This window comes from Sitophilus oryzae, unplaced genomic scaffold (assembly GCF_002938485.1).
Source record: "Sitophilus oryzae breed Bouriz unplaced genomic scaffold, Soryzae_2.0 scaffold_499_pilon_pilon, whole genome shotgun sequence".
Lineage (NCBI taxonomy): Eukaryota > Metazoa > Arthropoda > Insecta > Coleoptera > Curculionidae > Sitophilus > Sitophilus oryzae.
In genome coordinates, this window is record NW_022147083.1 from 4,451,207 (window position 1) to 4,467,990 (window position 16,784).

The 16,784-nt window shown below is 32.0% G+C and overlaps 2 protein-coding genes across 2 annotated transcripts; both read left to right on the forward strand.

Moving 5' to 3' along the window:
* The first annotated feature begins 7,772 nt into the window (after positions 1-7,772).
* On the forward strand, positions 7,773-8,764 carry LOC115886817 (prisilkin-39-like). The gene is made up of 2 exons (XM_030906119.1): positions 7,773-8,586; positions 8,665-8,764. The coding sequence occupies exons 1-2, from the start codon at positions 7,830-7,832 to the stop codon at positions 8,670-8,672; spliced, it is 765 nt and encodes a 254-aa protein (XP_030761979.1). The 5' UTR covers positions 7,773-7,829; the 3' UTR covers positions 8,673-8,764.
* Positions 8,765-14,966: 6,202 nt separating this feature from the next.
* On the forward strand, positions 14,967-15,955 carry LOC115886816 (keratin-associated protein 6-2-like). Its single transcript, XM_030906118.1, has 2 exons — positions 14,967-15,795; positions 15,854-15,955. The coding sequence occupies exons 1-2, from the start codon at positions 15,024-15,026 to the stop codon at positions 15,859-15,861; spliced, it is 780 nt and encodes a 259-aa protein (XP_030761978.1). The 5' UTR covers positions 14,967-15,023; the 3' UTR covers positions 15,862-15,955.
* The last annotated feature ends 829 nt before the right edge of the window (positions 15,956-16,784 follow it).

The window sequence follows — 16,784 nt, forward strand, 5'->3', positions numbered from 1 at the left end:
TCTATGGGAGTGAGATCCGGTGACATTTCTGACCACTCGATTGGACCCCTTCTGCCAATCCATTGCCTTGGATAATATCTATCCAACCACCGCCTTGTGACAATAGAATAATGCGGAGGGGCAAGAAATCTTGCTGAAAGTGTATGAGGTCTTCATTAAGGGTTAAATTTCCTTCCAAATCTCTTTGATTTTCAACCTCATTTACAATGACTGACGATCAAATTGTTCAGCATTTTCTCATAAGCATCACCAGTCAAATTTCCGTCGATGAAAAATGGACCTATAATTTGAACCTAAAAATGTTACCTATAATTGATTTTTTTTATAACACCAAACATTGAGCTTTTGGGGATGTTGGGTGTGTGTCCTTCAACAACAATATGCGGATTCTCATCCAGTATCTGCAGTTCTGCTTATTCACATTTCCGTTTAAAAAAAATGAGCACTCATCACTAAAACAAATATTTTTAGTGAGTGAAGGTTCCCTTCGAATTTACTCCGTCATTAGTTTACAGAATTGCATCCTTCTATCTGGATCGTCGTCGCCAAGTTCCTGCAGAATCTTCATTTTGTAGGGTTCGAATTTGTGCATTTTCAACACTCTTCTGACAGATGTTCGATTTATACCTGTGATTGATGCCAACTGGCGTGTTGATGCTTCTGGATTGACCGATACCTGACCAATAACTTCCATCTTAAACTAACATAAACGTGACTTACGTTTTTGTCCGTATTTCTCTCATTGAAAGCACAATCTCAAATAGCAGATATGAAGGTGTGTGCAGTAAGAGCACCATCAAGAAAAACTATTTGAATTCTTTCTTCCACAGTATTATCCATTTTTTTTAAATAAGGGAATTAAATAAAGGTTTAAAATACCACCAAATTTGCAAACGATTGAAAATCGATAGAAGACAGTGCAAAAAACGCAAAAATATGCCGTTTTAAAAGGGCAATATGTTCACAGACGGTCAATATGTTTGCGCAATAATATTGCCTAATAATATTGTTAGTTATCTCCTAACAGTACAATAAATTTGTTCAATAACTAGTTTCGTTTTATACTTTGGTTCCATGAGACAAGCTGCTATTGATCTGCTTATCAATTGTTTTCTATCAGCGTCTGGGTATTTTTCCTTATATTTCCCTAGGAGTTCATCATATTGTTCATTTTTTTTTATTTCTGTTGCTATATTCTTTGCTTTTTGTATCCCATAAAGCTTGCAAAGAATGGTACATTTCATTGACTTCTAAAATAAATCGTCTTTCTTCCTCTTTTGCTTTTGATGCCATATTTGCTGAGAAACCACTGATCTATTTCTGTCCTCATTTTTTCCATAAATATACAGGGTGAGTCTTACACTGTCTGTGCAACTGATCTAGACATTCTAAATAGAAGCCGAGCAGCGAGACAAACACTCAGAGAAAACAAAAATATACTGAACTATTGTGCAATATTATCCACACACGATACAAACTAATCACTATTGCACAATAAAAATCAAACTGTTTTTGATAATTAATAATTTTAATTTTTTAATTACAATATATTGTGCAACCTTTCAATGTAAACCCTAAACGGTCAATATTATTGCACAATATAAAATATTGCGCAATAATATTGACCGTTTGTGGGCCGCTTAAGATTCCTGTTTGAAAGTAAAAAAACATAATAAGGAAGAATTTGCGTTATCGCAAAATTAGGCTGAACGATTAGTAAAACATCTTTTTGTTGCCTTTTTTATTATCTACATTTTTTATTTTTATTTTCAAAATGGCAATGGTTTCAAAATGGCATTGATGAGATTAGAAGTGAGGGGGTGGCACCTAGGGGTGGGTCGGGGTGGTTTGAAAAATACCTCATTTGCCTCATTTAGCTGGGTCCCAATTTGTAACTTATGCTGAAAAAATCACTTTTTTCATTAATGTCCACCTAATTTTTCGTGTAAGGATAGTTTTTCAATTTCACCCTAAAAACTTTATGATCATCGTTTAGCATTTTTGATGGGCTTTCCAAAAAGGCGCCATAAGTGGGGTGTTGCCATTTAAGAATTTCAAATGAGTAGGGGTGCCGCCTAAGGGGTAGGTCGGGGTGGTTCAAAAAATACGTCATATTATGTATTTCCCCTCGATATTATAGAAACGGTATTTTTTATTTTTTTTATATCTTTTTTGGTTTAAAAATTATAGTCATTGTAAGTTTTCAGTGACCCGCCCTGCATAGTTAAAACAACATGCAGCATTATCTGAAATTAGGTATATAGATGGTCAATGTTTTGAAAATTTAGATTTAAAACTTTTTGTCATTTGAAAACAAAATAGAAAATCAACTGAACTTAGTTTGAATTGGCTCAAACTTGGCTATATTTTATTTTAAAGTTTTTATGAATTCAAAGAACATTCTAAAAGTGTCGACTAAATACTATGCTTAGCATTTTACCCAAATTGCAAAACCTTTACCGAGGGCTAGAAGACTCAAAACCTCACAATCTTTTTCAAATGTTTATTTCAAAAAAAATTGTTTAAAAATGAGGCAACAAAGTAACATGTTGCCCCATTTTTTAAATAAACATTTGAAAATATTGTGAGGTTTTGAGTCCCCTACCCCTCGTTAGAGGCTCTGCAATTGAGATGTACTCATACTGGGTTGTAGAACGTTTAGTTACTTTACTCAAACTTTCTTCAATATCCAGTTATAATTTTATTATCTTTAAGCTAACGTTTTTGCCTTTTAAGTCAAATAACAGAAAGTGTTCAATAAAAAGTAAGTCCACTTCGTTTGATTCTTTATTGTGTTAGATTTCCACCAACGTGGTTTCAGAGATATTGTAAATATGCGACAATATCACAGAGAAACAAACATCAGTCACATCTTTATTTTTCAATAACAAGGGGCCGCCCGCCGTCCTTTGCCGGAAACACTGCGACCTGTGAGGTCTACAGTGTTTGTCCCATTTCTATCCTATCCCTGTACCTTGCACCAACTTATGCAGGTCCTTGATAGAATGGAAGCATAGTTCCTCTTGTTCTAGCCTAATTTTTCCTAAATAAAAAGTGTCCAGAGTCTCGCAATGACATATTATGTGCTCAGTCTGCAGCAAAAACTTCTTGGATACAGGTTGAGCTTGTCCAGGTAACAGTTGACAGCCATATGTCCTGACAAGAGATACAGGGTCGCTTTTATGTATGGAAGATCATATTTCAATATTTTTGGAGTGATGCAATAATCAACGATGCACGGATGCCGATCGACTTAAGATTTTTGAGGTTTGCCAATTTGTGTCAAGTTATGTCAAATAACCGGCATTTTTGAAGATGATGCATTATGATTCGTGTTATTACGTATGTTTTGTGTCTTCTGACGATAAGTGATGGGGGTAAAATCGACGGAAAATTAACTGTAGACCCAGAGCAGAGTTTATAGTTAATATTCGTTGCCCAGACAGAGAGTTTTATGCACCAATAAAGTTACCATCAGTAAAGTTTGTATACCATATCGTATATGGTACTAAAACTACTTTAACTTGGCTTCTGCTTAAACCTGATACCAGTGTTGTCCCGGATCTATAAAAGAAGATATATCTCTCTTTATCGTTATTATCTCCTTGGATTTGAGGTAGATGCCTATTATGAGGACTTGACCATAGTCCACCTCCCTCGAATTGATCATTTGTCAACTCAATATCCTTACATTGGAGTCCTGGCACTGGACTAGCTGTAAAATAACGACATCAAACGATAGGTAAATAATATATTTTAGTAAAAAATGTCTATACCTATGTGGAGGATTCATCTCTCCAAAAAATCCTATATGGGTATTTCGCCACCGCAAGAAAATCTACAAAATAAAATAGTTATTTTTGTAAACCCTGCTGCGTTAATCCAACGGAACCTACTTCTCAGCAGTTAGGTTTACAGATAAACAAATTTGCCTAACGACCAAAAAAATGCTTAACGTTTCGGAAAGTTTATCTCTCCGTCGTCGGAAGCAAAAACATAGAAAGAATAAAGAAAAAAACTGTTTAAAATATTTAAATTCAACAATTCGAGAACACTTTAGTTTTTATTTTAAACATATACGTCTACAAAAACCTATAAAAATATATATATATATATATATATATATATATATATATATATATATATATATATATATATATATATATATATATATATATATATATATATATATATATATATATATATATATATATATATATATATATATATATATATATATATATATATATATATAGTTAAACTTCAAAATTAACAATTGCTATCTGATAACAATTACTTAATAAGGAAAAACCAAAAATATACCTCAATAAACTTTCTGTATGATTATTTTTAGTTTTTACGTATGTTATATTTATTTATGTCATGTTCTTTCAAATTAGGCCAGTAAGAGAGAGTTTTAGGGTCCGAATTCTGAACACTTGCACCGATTGACGTGAAATTGTAACAGTCAATAGAGATATATGTAAGAAATAAAAGTTACATAGTAGCGATGTGTGCTTTCATCCTGGGGGTGAGTTCCACCCCTTCTCGGGGGTGAAAAATAAGTCACCCATTTTAATTACAAAAATCAATAAAGGGATGAATTCTAAGCAAAAAATGTTCTATGACATTTTTTCAGAAAATTAATATTTTCCTAGTTATTTAAGATCGAAAATGTTGATTTTTCTTCTAAAAACTGCATATTTTTTGCCAATTTTTATAAATAACTCGAAAACCTTGCGTTTAATCGCAAAACTCATATAAAGCAAAAATGAAGCTTTTGGAATAACTAAACGATCCATTTTTTTGTTGACTACCGCAGGTATAATAATAGCCGATTTATCATTATGTAAACGTGATTTTTTATTTTTCGAAAACTAAATTGCAACCTTTTACCGTAAAATAATGGCGAAAGAACACATTTTTCGAAGAAAATGAATATGACCGTTTTTAAAGAACTTGAAAAGGCCTTTTAAATGCTTTCTTAAAAAAGTTCGTAGTTTTTAACTCATGGAGTTATATAAAAATAATATGGTCACCTCATTATTTCGGAAAAAAATTAACAACAAAATCTATGACTAAAATCATAAAAATAAAAACTAAGCGTAATACATGTACATTTGGCTATATTTAGGTACTAGCAATTGACTCTGCAAGTTAGAGCGGTTTAGAATGCCTAAATTTGGATAAAAAGTAGAAAATCCGTTTTCAAAAATTTTTCAATAATGAAAAAAAAACTATTTTCTGTTTTTTAAAAAAAAATTGACATATCTCAAAAACTAAGCAAGATACATAAAAAATGCAACAGAGGAAAATTGAAGGTCTTTTTTTGCCATATTTTTGCTCCCTTTTAATTTTTCAGTAGATCTCTTTATTTCGTAGATATTACATTTTTCTAGTTTGACTTGCATGTAAGGACTACCTTCTTTTGAGCCCTTAAAACCCCAAAATTTCGTGAAAATGAAGAGTTCAAGACTGTTCAACTATAGAGGTTAATTTGTAGCTCGTGTAATTTCCTACAAATTGATAGTTTTTATTTTTATGATTTTAGTCATAGATTTTGTTGTTAATTTTTTTCCGAAAAAATGAGGTGACCATTTTATTTTTATCGTAACTCCGCGAGTTTTTGAGCTACGAACTTAAAAAGACCTTAAAAAAGATATTTAAAATGTCTTTTCAAGCACTTTAATAACGGACATATTCATTTTCTTCGAAAAATGTGTTCTTTCGCCATTATTTTACGGTAAAAGGTTGCAATTTAGTTTTCGAAAAATAAAGAATCAAGTTTACAGAGTAATAACTCGGCTATTACTATACCTATGGTAAACAACAAAAAATGAATCGATTCGTTATTCCAAAAGCTTCATTTTTGCTTTATATGAGTTTTGCGATACAACGCAAGATTTTCGAATTATTTATAAAAAATTGCAGAAAAATATGCAGTTTTTAGATGAAAAACCAAGATTTTCAATCCTAAATAACTCGGAAAATATTAATTTTCTGAAAAAATGTCATAGAATATTTTTTGCTCAGAATTCATCCCTTTATTGATTTTTGTAACTAAAATGGGTGATCTATTTTTCACCTCGAGAAGGGGTGGCACTCACCCCAGGGTTAAAGCACACATCGCTACTATGTAACTTTTGTTTCTTACATATATCTCTATTCACTGTTAAAATTTCACGTCAATCGGTGCGGGTGTCAAGAATTCGGAGGTAATGCCCTATTTTTATCCTCGCTTACTGGCCTAAATCAAAGAAACGATTGCCACACATTACTAACATCTACAGATGCATGAGCAATACACTTATTTCTATTATATTGTATTAAAAAAGCCTCTTTTATTTTTCTTTTAGAAGCTATCGCTTCTTTCATTATAATTTTGGCGTTGTTAAAATTTAATCTGTGCCCTGTGTTCCATGAATGCTGACAAATCTTAGATTTGTAAAAATCACCCTTTTTTAAATAATCTTTATGTTCTTTTATTCAATTATTCAAGGGTCTAGATGTTTCGCCAATGTAAAATTTATCACATTCAATGGTATTTTGTATATCACATTTTTTGTATTATTCTGTATTCATTGGTTTAGAGTGTGATAAAATGGATCTATCTATGGATGGATCTATGGATCTAAGGATCTAATACTAATCAGTATCTATGGATCTAAAAATGTATATTTTGTATTTTGAAAGATGTTCGTATGTTATATTGTTTTCCTATCCTTCTTATTTTTCTCCGAAACGCCTCGTATGTATGGAATTGTAAGTTGTATATATTGTGTATTGTTATCGCTGTGTCTATGATTTGGGGTTTGTATTTCGTTTAATGTTTTGTCAATAAAATATGGTGGGTAGTAGTATTGGTAGATGTATTTTTTTATGCGGTTTATATCGCTGATTTAGTGAAATGCCGTCTGAACATATTATTTTTGCCCTATCATATAACCCTTTTACAACACTTTTTTTACACTTATACTGTCATTAGTTGTGAAATTAATTAGATTTCAGTAGTGCAGAAAGATAATGTCAAAATGTACTGGTTTAAAAAATTAAGATTAAAGTTAATTAATCAACTTTTAAGGTACAAAATTGAGTAAGTGTTATTAATAATATATTTTGTTTTATTTATTCGTGTGCAATATTTTTTTTTAATTTGTACAAAAATTCTATAAATATGATAATAAATACAGGAGGTTTCTTGAAGCTTGAAAGTAAGAAGTAGTTCTTTCTTATATTTTTTGGTATGTGGTGTTTTGTTTAAAATACACCCTCTTTGTTTTGTATTAACACATACCGGATTTTTTTTTAAATAAAATAACTCGATTAGATTTTTTGAATATTATACATTTTTTTTACAACTATTTGAAGTAATCACTTTTGTCACCCAAATTTTAAATACATTAATTTCCTGCTATGCGTTCCAATTGTACCAACTTATTTCTTTGTAAAATAAATAAACTACTTTGAAATTAAATGACAGACACATCTATCACTGTCAAGCATTTTGTCGTTGGACAGACTATAGCGAATTCCTTACGAAATCAGTCGCTATCCGGCATAATATATATTTTCAATTTTCATATAGCAACAAACTAAATTAAAATCTTCTCGTATCTCAAGACCACCACTACGACATTTCACCTTCCGTGTCATTTAAGTAATTAAAATATTGCAAAAATTATTAATATTCAACATATCAATTTTGATAAGTATTACATGCACACAAATAATGTGTAAAATAAAGATAATTTCATCATATAAATAGCGAAGCAAAATTTTTGAACTGCATCAGTCAACTGATCGTCGTCCAGTGTAACACAAAATAAACCATGATGAAGTCGGTTGCTTTCCTTGCCTTCTTGGCGCTAGTGTCGGCAGGGCAAATTTCTTACCCCTTCGCCCAATCGAGCCAATACGGACCATCATCATATGGTTATGGTAGTGGTTATGGATATGGACCATACAGTTCGGCCTACAGTAGCTGGTATGGATCTGGATACGGGTATTATGGACCTTACTCTGCTAAATATGGCTCAGACCTCCCATACAGTTATGCTGGCTATGGCAGTTACTACGGACCATACAGCTCTAGCTACTCCTATGGACCATACAGCTCATCCGCTTCTGGTTACTCAGGATACCCATACGGTTATGGGTCAGTAGCTGAATACTCTGGACCTTACAGCTATTCTTCTGGATACTCCAGTTCATATGGATTCCCTTACGGTTATGGATCTGGATACAGCGGATATTATGGTCCATACAGCTCTAGCTACTCCTACGGACCTTTCAGCTCTGGTTATGGTTCTTCAGTCTACCCCTACAGTTACGGATCTGCATCCTACCCTGGATACAATTCCTACGCATACGGGTCTAACTCTTACCCATACAACTCTTATTCTTACGCCTACGGATCCTATCCCTACAACTCTTATGGTTCATCTAACTATGGATATTACGGTCCATACTCTGGTTCTTACGCCCCATACAGTTACAACTCATACAAAGGCTACACCCCATACCAATACGGATCTTTCAGTGCTTATCCATTCTCTTCCTATGGATATGGCCAAAACGCTGCTGCTGGTTAGTATACATATTTTAATTTATATTTTGAATCATTATTATATTTAGAGATTTTCTAATTTGTATTCTTTGTTACAGCTGCCTAAACTGCCAAACCATGAATATACACGACATTGAAGATCATATGATATGTATAGGTTTTTAATATATAGAAATAAATTATAATTTCTTGTTACCATATTATGTTTTATTTTGAACTAATTCAATAACCAAATATCCTTATACACATTAATAAGTGATAATGTGATAAAAACTACAAGAAATATGAATTTGAAATATTCTTATTATATACGAATTCAACAAATGACACTATAATAATTTTTGGTATAAATATACCTATTTTGTATAGAGGGTGAGTTTTGCAAGTGCAAATATTTTCAGGGCTAGTAAATCTCGATAATAGAAACATATTTTCTCTTTACAGTTTTTCAAATAACTCCAAAATAACCGAGATATTTTATTTCGAGAATTTCAAAAAAAAACTTTTCGCTTACGTTTTGAGAACCACTGGATCTTTTCCTGGTTTTCCTTCTTGTAAATTTAATCTATTACCGATGTTGCCATATTATCAAGAAATTATGGCTTTTAACTAAAAATAAAAAAAAATTCCAAAACTTTTTTTAAAAAATTAAAAAAAAAATACATAAAAAACCTCATAATCGTGTTTCTGGGGTCGAAATATATTGCCCCTAAAATATTGGCACTTATTTAAGACTCACCCTGTATATTTCTGATAAAAATGAGGACAATGGCTGTTTAAAGTTTAAGTAATAAGAAAGGGAAGGTAATAGCATGGGAGACAGAAACTCCAACATGACGCAGTATTTTTTTCTGGAATAATGAATAACATTTAAAACCATTTTTAAATTACTAATCAGTGGGTTTGCTCGTATATTTGTAGCTTTGAGACAAAAAATCTGTAAATTTAAAGAATAAAACATTCAGTTAACCGTTTTTGACTATCAAATACGAGTTTGAAGCTTAAACGAACCATCAGAACATGTTAAATAGGACTGCTTATTTTAATAAATATTATATCATACAGGGTGGGCCAAAACTTACAATGGCTATAATTTTTAAGCCAAAAAAGATACCAAAAAAATACCGTTTCTATAATGGGCGGGGGAAAACATATGACGTATTTTTTAACCACCCCGACATACCCCTTAGGCGGCACCTCTACTCACTTGAAAATCTTAAATGGTAACACCCCACTTGTGGCGCATTTTTGGAAAGCCCATGAAAAATGCTAAACGATGATCATAAAGTTTTTCGGGTGGAATTGAAAAACTATCCTTACACGAAAAATTAGGTGGACATTAATGAAAAAAGTGATTTTTTCAGCATAAGTTACAAATTGGGACCCAGCTAAATGAGGCAAATGAGGTATTTTTCAAACCAACCCGACCCACCCCTAGGTTCCCTCACTTCTAATCTCAAGATAGCGATACCCCACTTGTGACACTTCTTTGGAAAGCTAATTGAAATTGCTAAACGATGGTCATACAGACTTCAACTTAATTACTGGTAAGTAGTGATAAGAAATGTAGGTGTGGCAATTTGAAAGAAATTTAAAGTGATAATTTATTTTAACAATTGCTCAAAATGACAGTGCAGTAAGAGCACCATAAAGAAAAACTATTTGAATTCTTTCTTCCACAGTATAAACCATTGTACTTTCAAATAAGGGAATCAAATAAAGGTTTAAAATACCACAATTTGAAAACGATTGAAAATCGATAGAAGACAAAACGGAAAGTGCAAAAACGGAAAAATATGCCGTTTTAAGATTCATGTTTGTTGAAAGTAATAAAACATGATAAGGAACAATTTGCGTTATCGCAAAATTAGGCTTAACGATTAGTAAAACATCTTTGTGTTGCCTCTTATATTATCTACATTTTTTATTTTTAGCTTCAAAAAGGCAATGGTTTCAAAATGGCATTGATGAGATTAGAAGTGAGGGGTGTGACCACCTAGGGGTGGGTCGGGGTGGTTTGAAAAAACCTCATTTGTCTCATTTAGCTGGGTCCCAATTTGTAACTTATGCTGAAAAAATCACTTTTTTCATTAATTCCACCTAATTTTTCGTGTAAGGGGTAGTTTTTCAATTTTACCCTAAAAACTTTATGATCATCGTTTAGAATTTTTCATGGGCTTTCCAAAAAGGCGTCACAAGTGGGGTGTTGCCATTTAAGAATTTCAGATGAGTAGGGGTGCCGTCTAAGGTGTAGGTCAGGGTGGTTCATAAAATACGTCATATATTTTCCCCCTCGATATTATAGAAACGGTATTTTTATTTTTTTGATATCTTTTTTGGTTTAAAAATTATAGCCATTGTAAGTTTTCAGTGGACCACCCTGTAGTTAAAACAACATACAGCATTATCTGAATATAGATGGTCAATGTTTTGAAAATTTAGATTTAAAACTTTTTGTCATTTGAAAACAGAATAGAAAATCAACTGAACTTAGTTTGAGTTGGCCCAAACTTGGCTATATTTTATTTTAAAGTTTTTTATGAATTCAAAGCACATTCTAAAAATGTCGAATAAATACTATGCTTAGTATTTTACCCAAATTGCAAAACCTTTAATTGCAAAACCTTTAACGAGGGCTAAGGGACACACAAAACCTCACAATCTTTTCATATGTTTATTTAAAAAAAATTGTTTAAAAATGGGGCAACATGTTTCGGGAATCAGTTAGTTCCCATCATCAGGCCCAAAGTAACATGTTGCCAGGTCGGTCAAGTTTGCCCCCCGTACTAGAGGAAATTCAAAAACAAATATACCACTATTTTGCACACCATAAATGATATTTTGCACACTTACCTAAGAGAAACTAGAGCCGTTTTTTAAAATGGAGGCAAACTTGACCTTTCCCCCATTTGTTATGAAATTGATTTATTTCTATGTACATGGATTCGGCTAATTTTGCACAATTTTGCACACCTTCCTGATAAAAGTTATGAGGGTTTGAAAATTTGCAATTCCCCCCCCCCCCCCCCCATCTGCTACGAAATTGAATTTTGTTTATATCAAACGAATTGGCTAATTTTGCACAATTTTGCACACCTATTTTAGAATTTTGCACACCTTCCTGACGAAAGTTATGTGGGTTTGAAAATTTGCAATTTCCCCCCCATCTGCTACGAAATTGACTTATGTTTATATCAAACGAATCGGCTAATTTTGCACAATTTTGCACAGCTACTTTCGAATTGCACACTCTCCTGACAAAAGTTATAAGGGTTTGAATATTTGAAATTTGTCCCATTGTGTGTGAATTGTCCCATTTAAAAAACATAAGTATGAGTCATATTTGAAAATGATGAGATCTCAGCGACGTGGAAAACTGTACGGAACCCAGACTTCACCTTTTCGATAAGTATAGGATAACCGAGGATATATATGAGGGTTGTCGAAAAATGCAAAATTTTCAAATTTGCCAGGTATTTCAGGAAGTAAGAGGGCTAAGACAAATCTGTGTGTAGAATCTTTAGTTTCATAAATGTTCTTCTATGCAAGCTATAAATTATCGAAAAGGTGAAATCTAAGTTCCGTGCAGTTTTTCAAGTCGCTGAGATCTATCATTTTTGAAATATGACTCATACTTATGTATTTTTAAATGGGACATTTCACACACAATGGGACAAATTTCAAATATTCAAAGTGTGAAAAGTGTGTGTTGTGAGGAGAGTGTGCAAAATTCGAAAATAGCTGTGCAAAATTGTGCAAAATTAGCCGATTCGTTTGATATACACAAAATTCAATTTCGTGACAGATGAGGGGAAAATTGCAAATTTTAAAACCTTCATAACTTTAATCAGGATGGTGTGCAAAATTCAAAAACAGATGTGCAAAATTGTGTAAAATTAGCCGATTTGTTTGATATACACAAAATTAAATTTCGTGACAAATGGGGGGGAAATTGCAAATTTTCAAACTTTCATAACTTTAATCAGGATGGTGTGCAAAATTCAAAAACAGTGTGCAAAATTGTGCAAAATTAGCCGATTTGTTTGATATAAACAAAATGCAATTTAGTTACAGATGGGGGGAGGGGGGGGGAATTTCAAATTTTCAACCGCTTATAACTTTCGTCAGAAAGGTGTGCAAAATTCAAAAACAGATGTGCAAAATTGTGCAAAATTAGCCGAATCGATGTACATAGAAATAAATCAATTTCGTAACAAATGAGGGGGAACGGTCAAGTTTGCCACCCGTTTAAAAAACGGCCCTGGTTTCTCTTAGGTAAGTGTGCCAAATTTCATTTATGGTATGCAAAATTGTGCAAAATGTGTGCAAAATAGTGGTATATTTGTTTTTGAATTTCCTCTAATACGGGGGGGGCAAACTTGACCGACCTCATGTTGCCCCATTTTTAAAATAAACATTTGAAATCGTTTATCGCATTCACATGGTGTTTTGTATATCACATTTTTTGTTTGCTGTTCTGTATTCATTGGTTTAGTGTGTGATAAAATGGATCTAAGTGTATTTTGTGTTTTGAAAGATGTTCGTATGTTATATTGTTTTCCTATCCGTCTTATTTCTTCCGAAACGCCTCGTATGTATGGAATTGTAAGTTGTATGTTGTATATAAATAACTAATAAAATAAATAAATAAATGCCTTTATTGTCAAAAAAATTTTCAATTTGTAGACAAAGGTAAACTAACAAACAAAGTAAAAAAACAAGGTACACAAACAAACAAACAAAAGATAATACAAAACATTATACAAATAATATTGTCAGTCTTATTGTTAAAATAAACATTTATAAATGTTTACAATGTCAAAGAACAAAAAAATAAAAATAATATTATATTGTGTATTGTTATCATTGTGTCTATGATTTGGGGTTTGTATTTCGTTTAAGTTTTGTGAATAAAATATGGTAGATAAGTAAAAATATGGTAGATAGTTTTTATTAATGTATTTTTTATTTGGTTTATATCTCTGTTTAGTGAAATGTCGTGTGAACATATTATTTTTGCCATATAACTTTTTCACAACACCTTTTTTACACTTATACTGTCAGGTGCAAAATTCAGTAAGTGTTCTTATTAATAATATATTTTGTTTTATTTATTCCTGTGCAATATTTTTTTTTTAATTTGTACATGAATTCTATAAATATGATAATAAATGCAGGAGGTTTCTTGAAGCTTGAAAGTAAGAAGTAGTTCTTTTTTATATTTTTTGGTATGTGGTATTTTGTTTAAAATATACCCTCTTTGTTTTGTATTAACTAACATATCTGAATTTTTTGAAATAAAATAAGCCGATTAGATTTTTTCAGTATTATACATTTTTTTTCACAATTTTTTGAAGTAATCACTTGTCACCCATATTTTAAATACATTAATTTCCTGCTATGCGTTCCAATTGTACCAACTTATTTCTTTGTAAAATAAAATAAACTACTTTAAAATTAAAATGACAGACACATCTATCACTATCAAGAATTTTGTCGTTGGACAGACTATAGCGAATTCCTTACGAAAGCAGTCGCTGTCCTGCATAATAGACTACTAGTCCCTTTTTCGGAAATTTTAAGTTTGAGAAGCATTTCATATTACTTTTTGGAAACTACCCTTTTTCCCCTAATTCGACCCCGCTGAATCCGATTCTGCCTGTTGCCAGAGCGAAATCTGAACCAGAAGTGAGATATTCAAGATGGCGGATTTTTTTGAAATTCGATATTTTTAGAGTTTCCATTGACATAGAAAAGTGACTGAGGTGTCTAAATACATATTTTCGAACATGACTAATTCAAAAATGTACAGTAAAATTTATTTGGAATTTTTTTTATATTTTTATAGTATAAAATTCATGTTTTTTATTTAAATTTCGACATAAAAAGTTTTCCAAATAAATTTTAGTGTAAAGTTTTGAATTATTCATGTTTGAAAATATCTATTTAGACACCTCAGTCACTTTTCTATGTCAATGGGAACTCTAAAAATAACGAATTTTAAAAAAATCCGCCATCTTAGCCGCCATCTTGAATATCTCACTTCCGGTTGAGATTTCGCTCTGGCAACAGGCAGATTCGGATTCAGCACGGTCGAATTAGGGGAAAAAGGGTAGTTTCCAAAAAGTAATATGAAATACTTCTCAAATTGTTATAGAGGCACCTTTTTTTAATTTTGTTGCTAGTCTATAATATATATTTTCAATTTTCATATAACAACAAACTAAATTAAAATCTTCTCGTATCTCAAGACCACCATTACGATCTTCCGTGTCATTTAAGTAATTAAAATATTGCAAAAATTGTTTAAAAATATTTAACATATCAATTTTGATAAGTGTTACATGCACACAAATAATGTGTAAAATAAAGATAATTTCATCATATAAATAGCGAAGCAAAATTTTTAAACTGCATCAGTCAACTGATCGTCGTTCAGTGTAACACAAAAGAAACCATGATGAAGTCGGTTGCTTTCCTTGCCTTCTTGGCGCTAGCGTCGGCAGGACAAATTTCTTACCCCTTCGCCCAATCGAGCCAATACGGACCATCATCATATGGGTATGGTAGTGGTTATGGATATGGACCATACAGTTCGGCCTACAGTAGCGGGTATGGATCTGGATACGGGTATTATGGACCTTACTCTGCTAAATATGGCTCAGACCTCCCATCCAGTTATGCTGGCTATGGCAGTTACTACGGACCATACAGTTCTAGCTACTTCTACGGACCTTACAGCTCCTCCGCTTCTGGTTACTCAGGATACCCATACGGTTATGGCTCAGTAGCTGGATACTCTGGACCTTACAGCTATTCTTCTGGATACTCCAGTTCATATGGATACCCTTACGGTTATGGATCTGGATACAGTGGATATTATGGTCCATACAGCTCTAGCTACTCCTACGGACCTTTCAGCTCTGGTTATGGTTCTTCAGCCTACCCTTACAGCTACGGATCTGGATCCTACCCTGGATACACTTCCTACCCATCCGGTTCTAACTCTTACCCATACAACACCTATTCTTATGCCTATGGTTCCTATCCCTACAATTCTTATGGTTCATCTAACTATGGATACTACGGTCCATACAGTTCATCTGCATACTCTGGTTCTTACGCCCCATACAGTTACAACTCATACAAAGGCTACACTCCATACCAATATGGATCCTACAGTGCTTATCCATTCTCTTCCTACGGCTATGGTCAAATCGCTGCCCCTGGTTAGTATACATATTTTATGATATTTAGAGATTTTCTAATTTGTACTCTTTGTTACAGCTGCCTAAACTGCTAAACCAGGAATATCCACGATATTGAATATGACATGACAACACATATGTATAGTTTTTAATAATAAAGAAATATAATTTCTTGTTAAAATATGTTTTATTTTAAATTAATTAAATAACCTAATATATAATTAAATACCCATTAATAGATGATAATAGCGTCAAAAAATATAGTTCCTAAAAATATACATTTATAAAATCTTGCCACAATCCCATCTATTTGTATTAAAAAATAATGGCATTTTAATAATTTTTAAAGGGAAAGGTAGCTAATAACACATCAACATTTAGGAATAAATAATACAAATAATTTAGTGAAAAAAAAATCTATCAATTTAATTAATCAAATTATGTGAACTATAAAACAGGATATTATAATAATATAATAAGAAACATTACAGCATTGGCCACACTATATTATTTTAATTTTACTACTTCTTTAATAAATATTTTTAATTTGGTAAATATTACCACAATAAAATGGTAAATATCACCATTTCTTTACTATCACCAAAGAATATTTTAATTTTACTATTAGGGTATTAAAATATTCTTTGCTATACCGGGTGTGTTTCAGAAGTGGCTCACCCCTATTTATCACAACTTTTTTTTCAGATAAAAAAATGCGATATGGTATTTTAATATATGACATAAATTAAATTTGATTGACGTATTCAATTGTTTTTGGTCAATTCCAAACTTTTTTCAGATAAAAAAATGAGATATGGTATTTTAATAATATATGACATAAATTAGGATTGATTGACGTATTCAATTGTTTTTGATCAATTCCTGTTTCGTGGAAATAACTACAACTTTTGATTTTTAAATGACACACTCTGTATACTTTTACTTTATTCGATAGAAAATGTCACTCAGACTCACAATAGAATGACAATTCACATGTCAACTTTTAACAT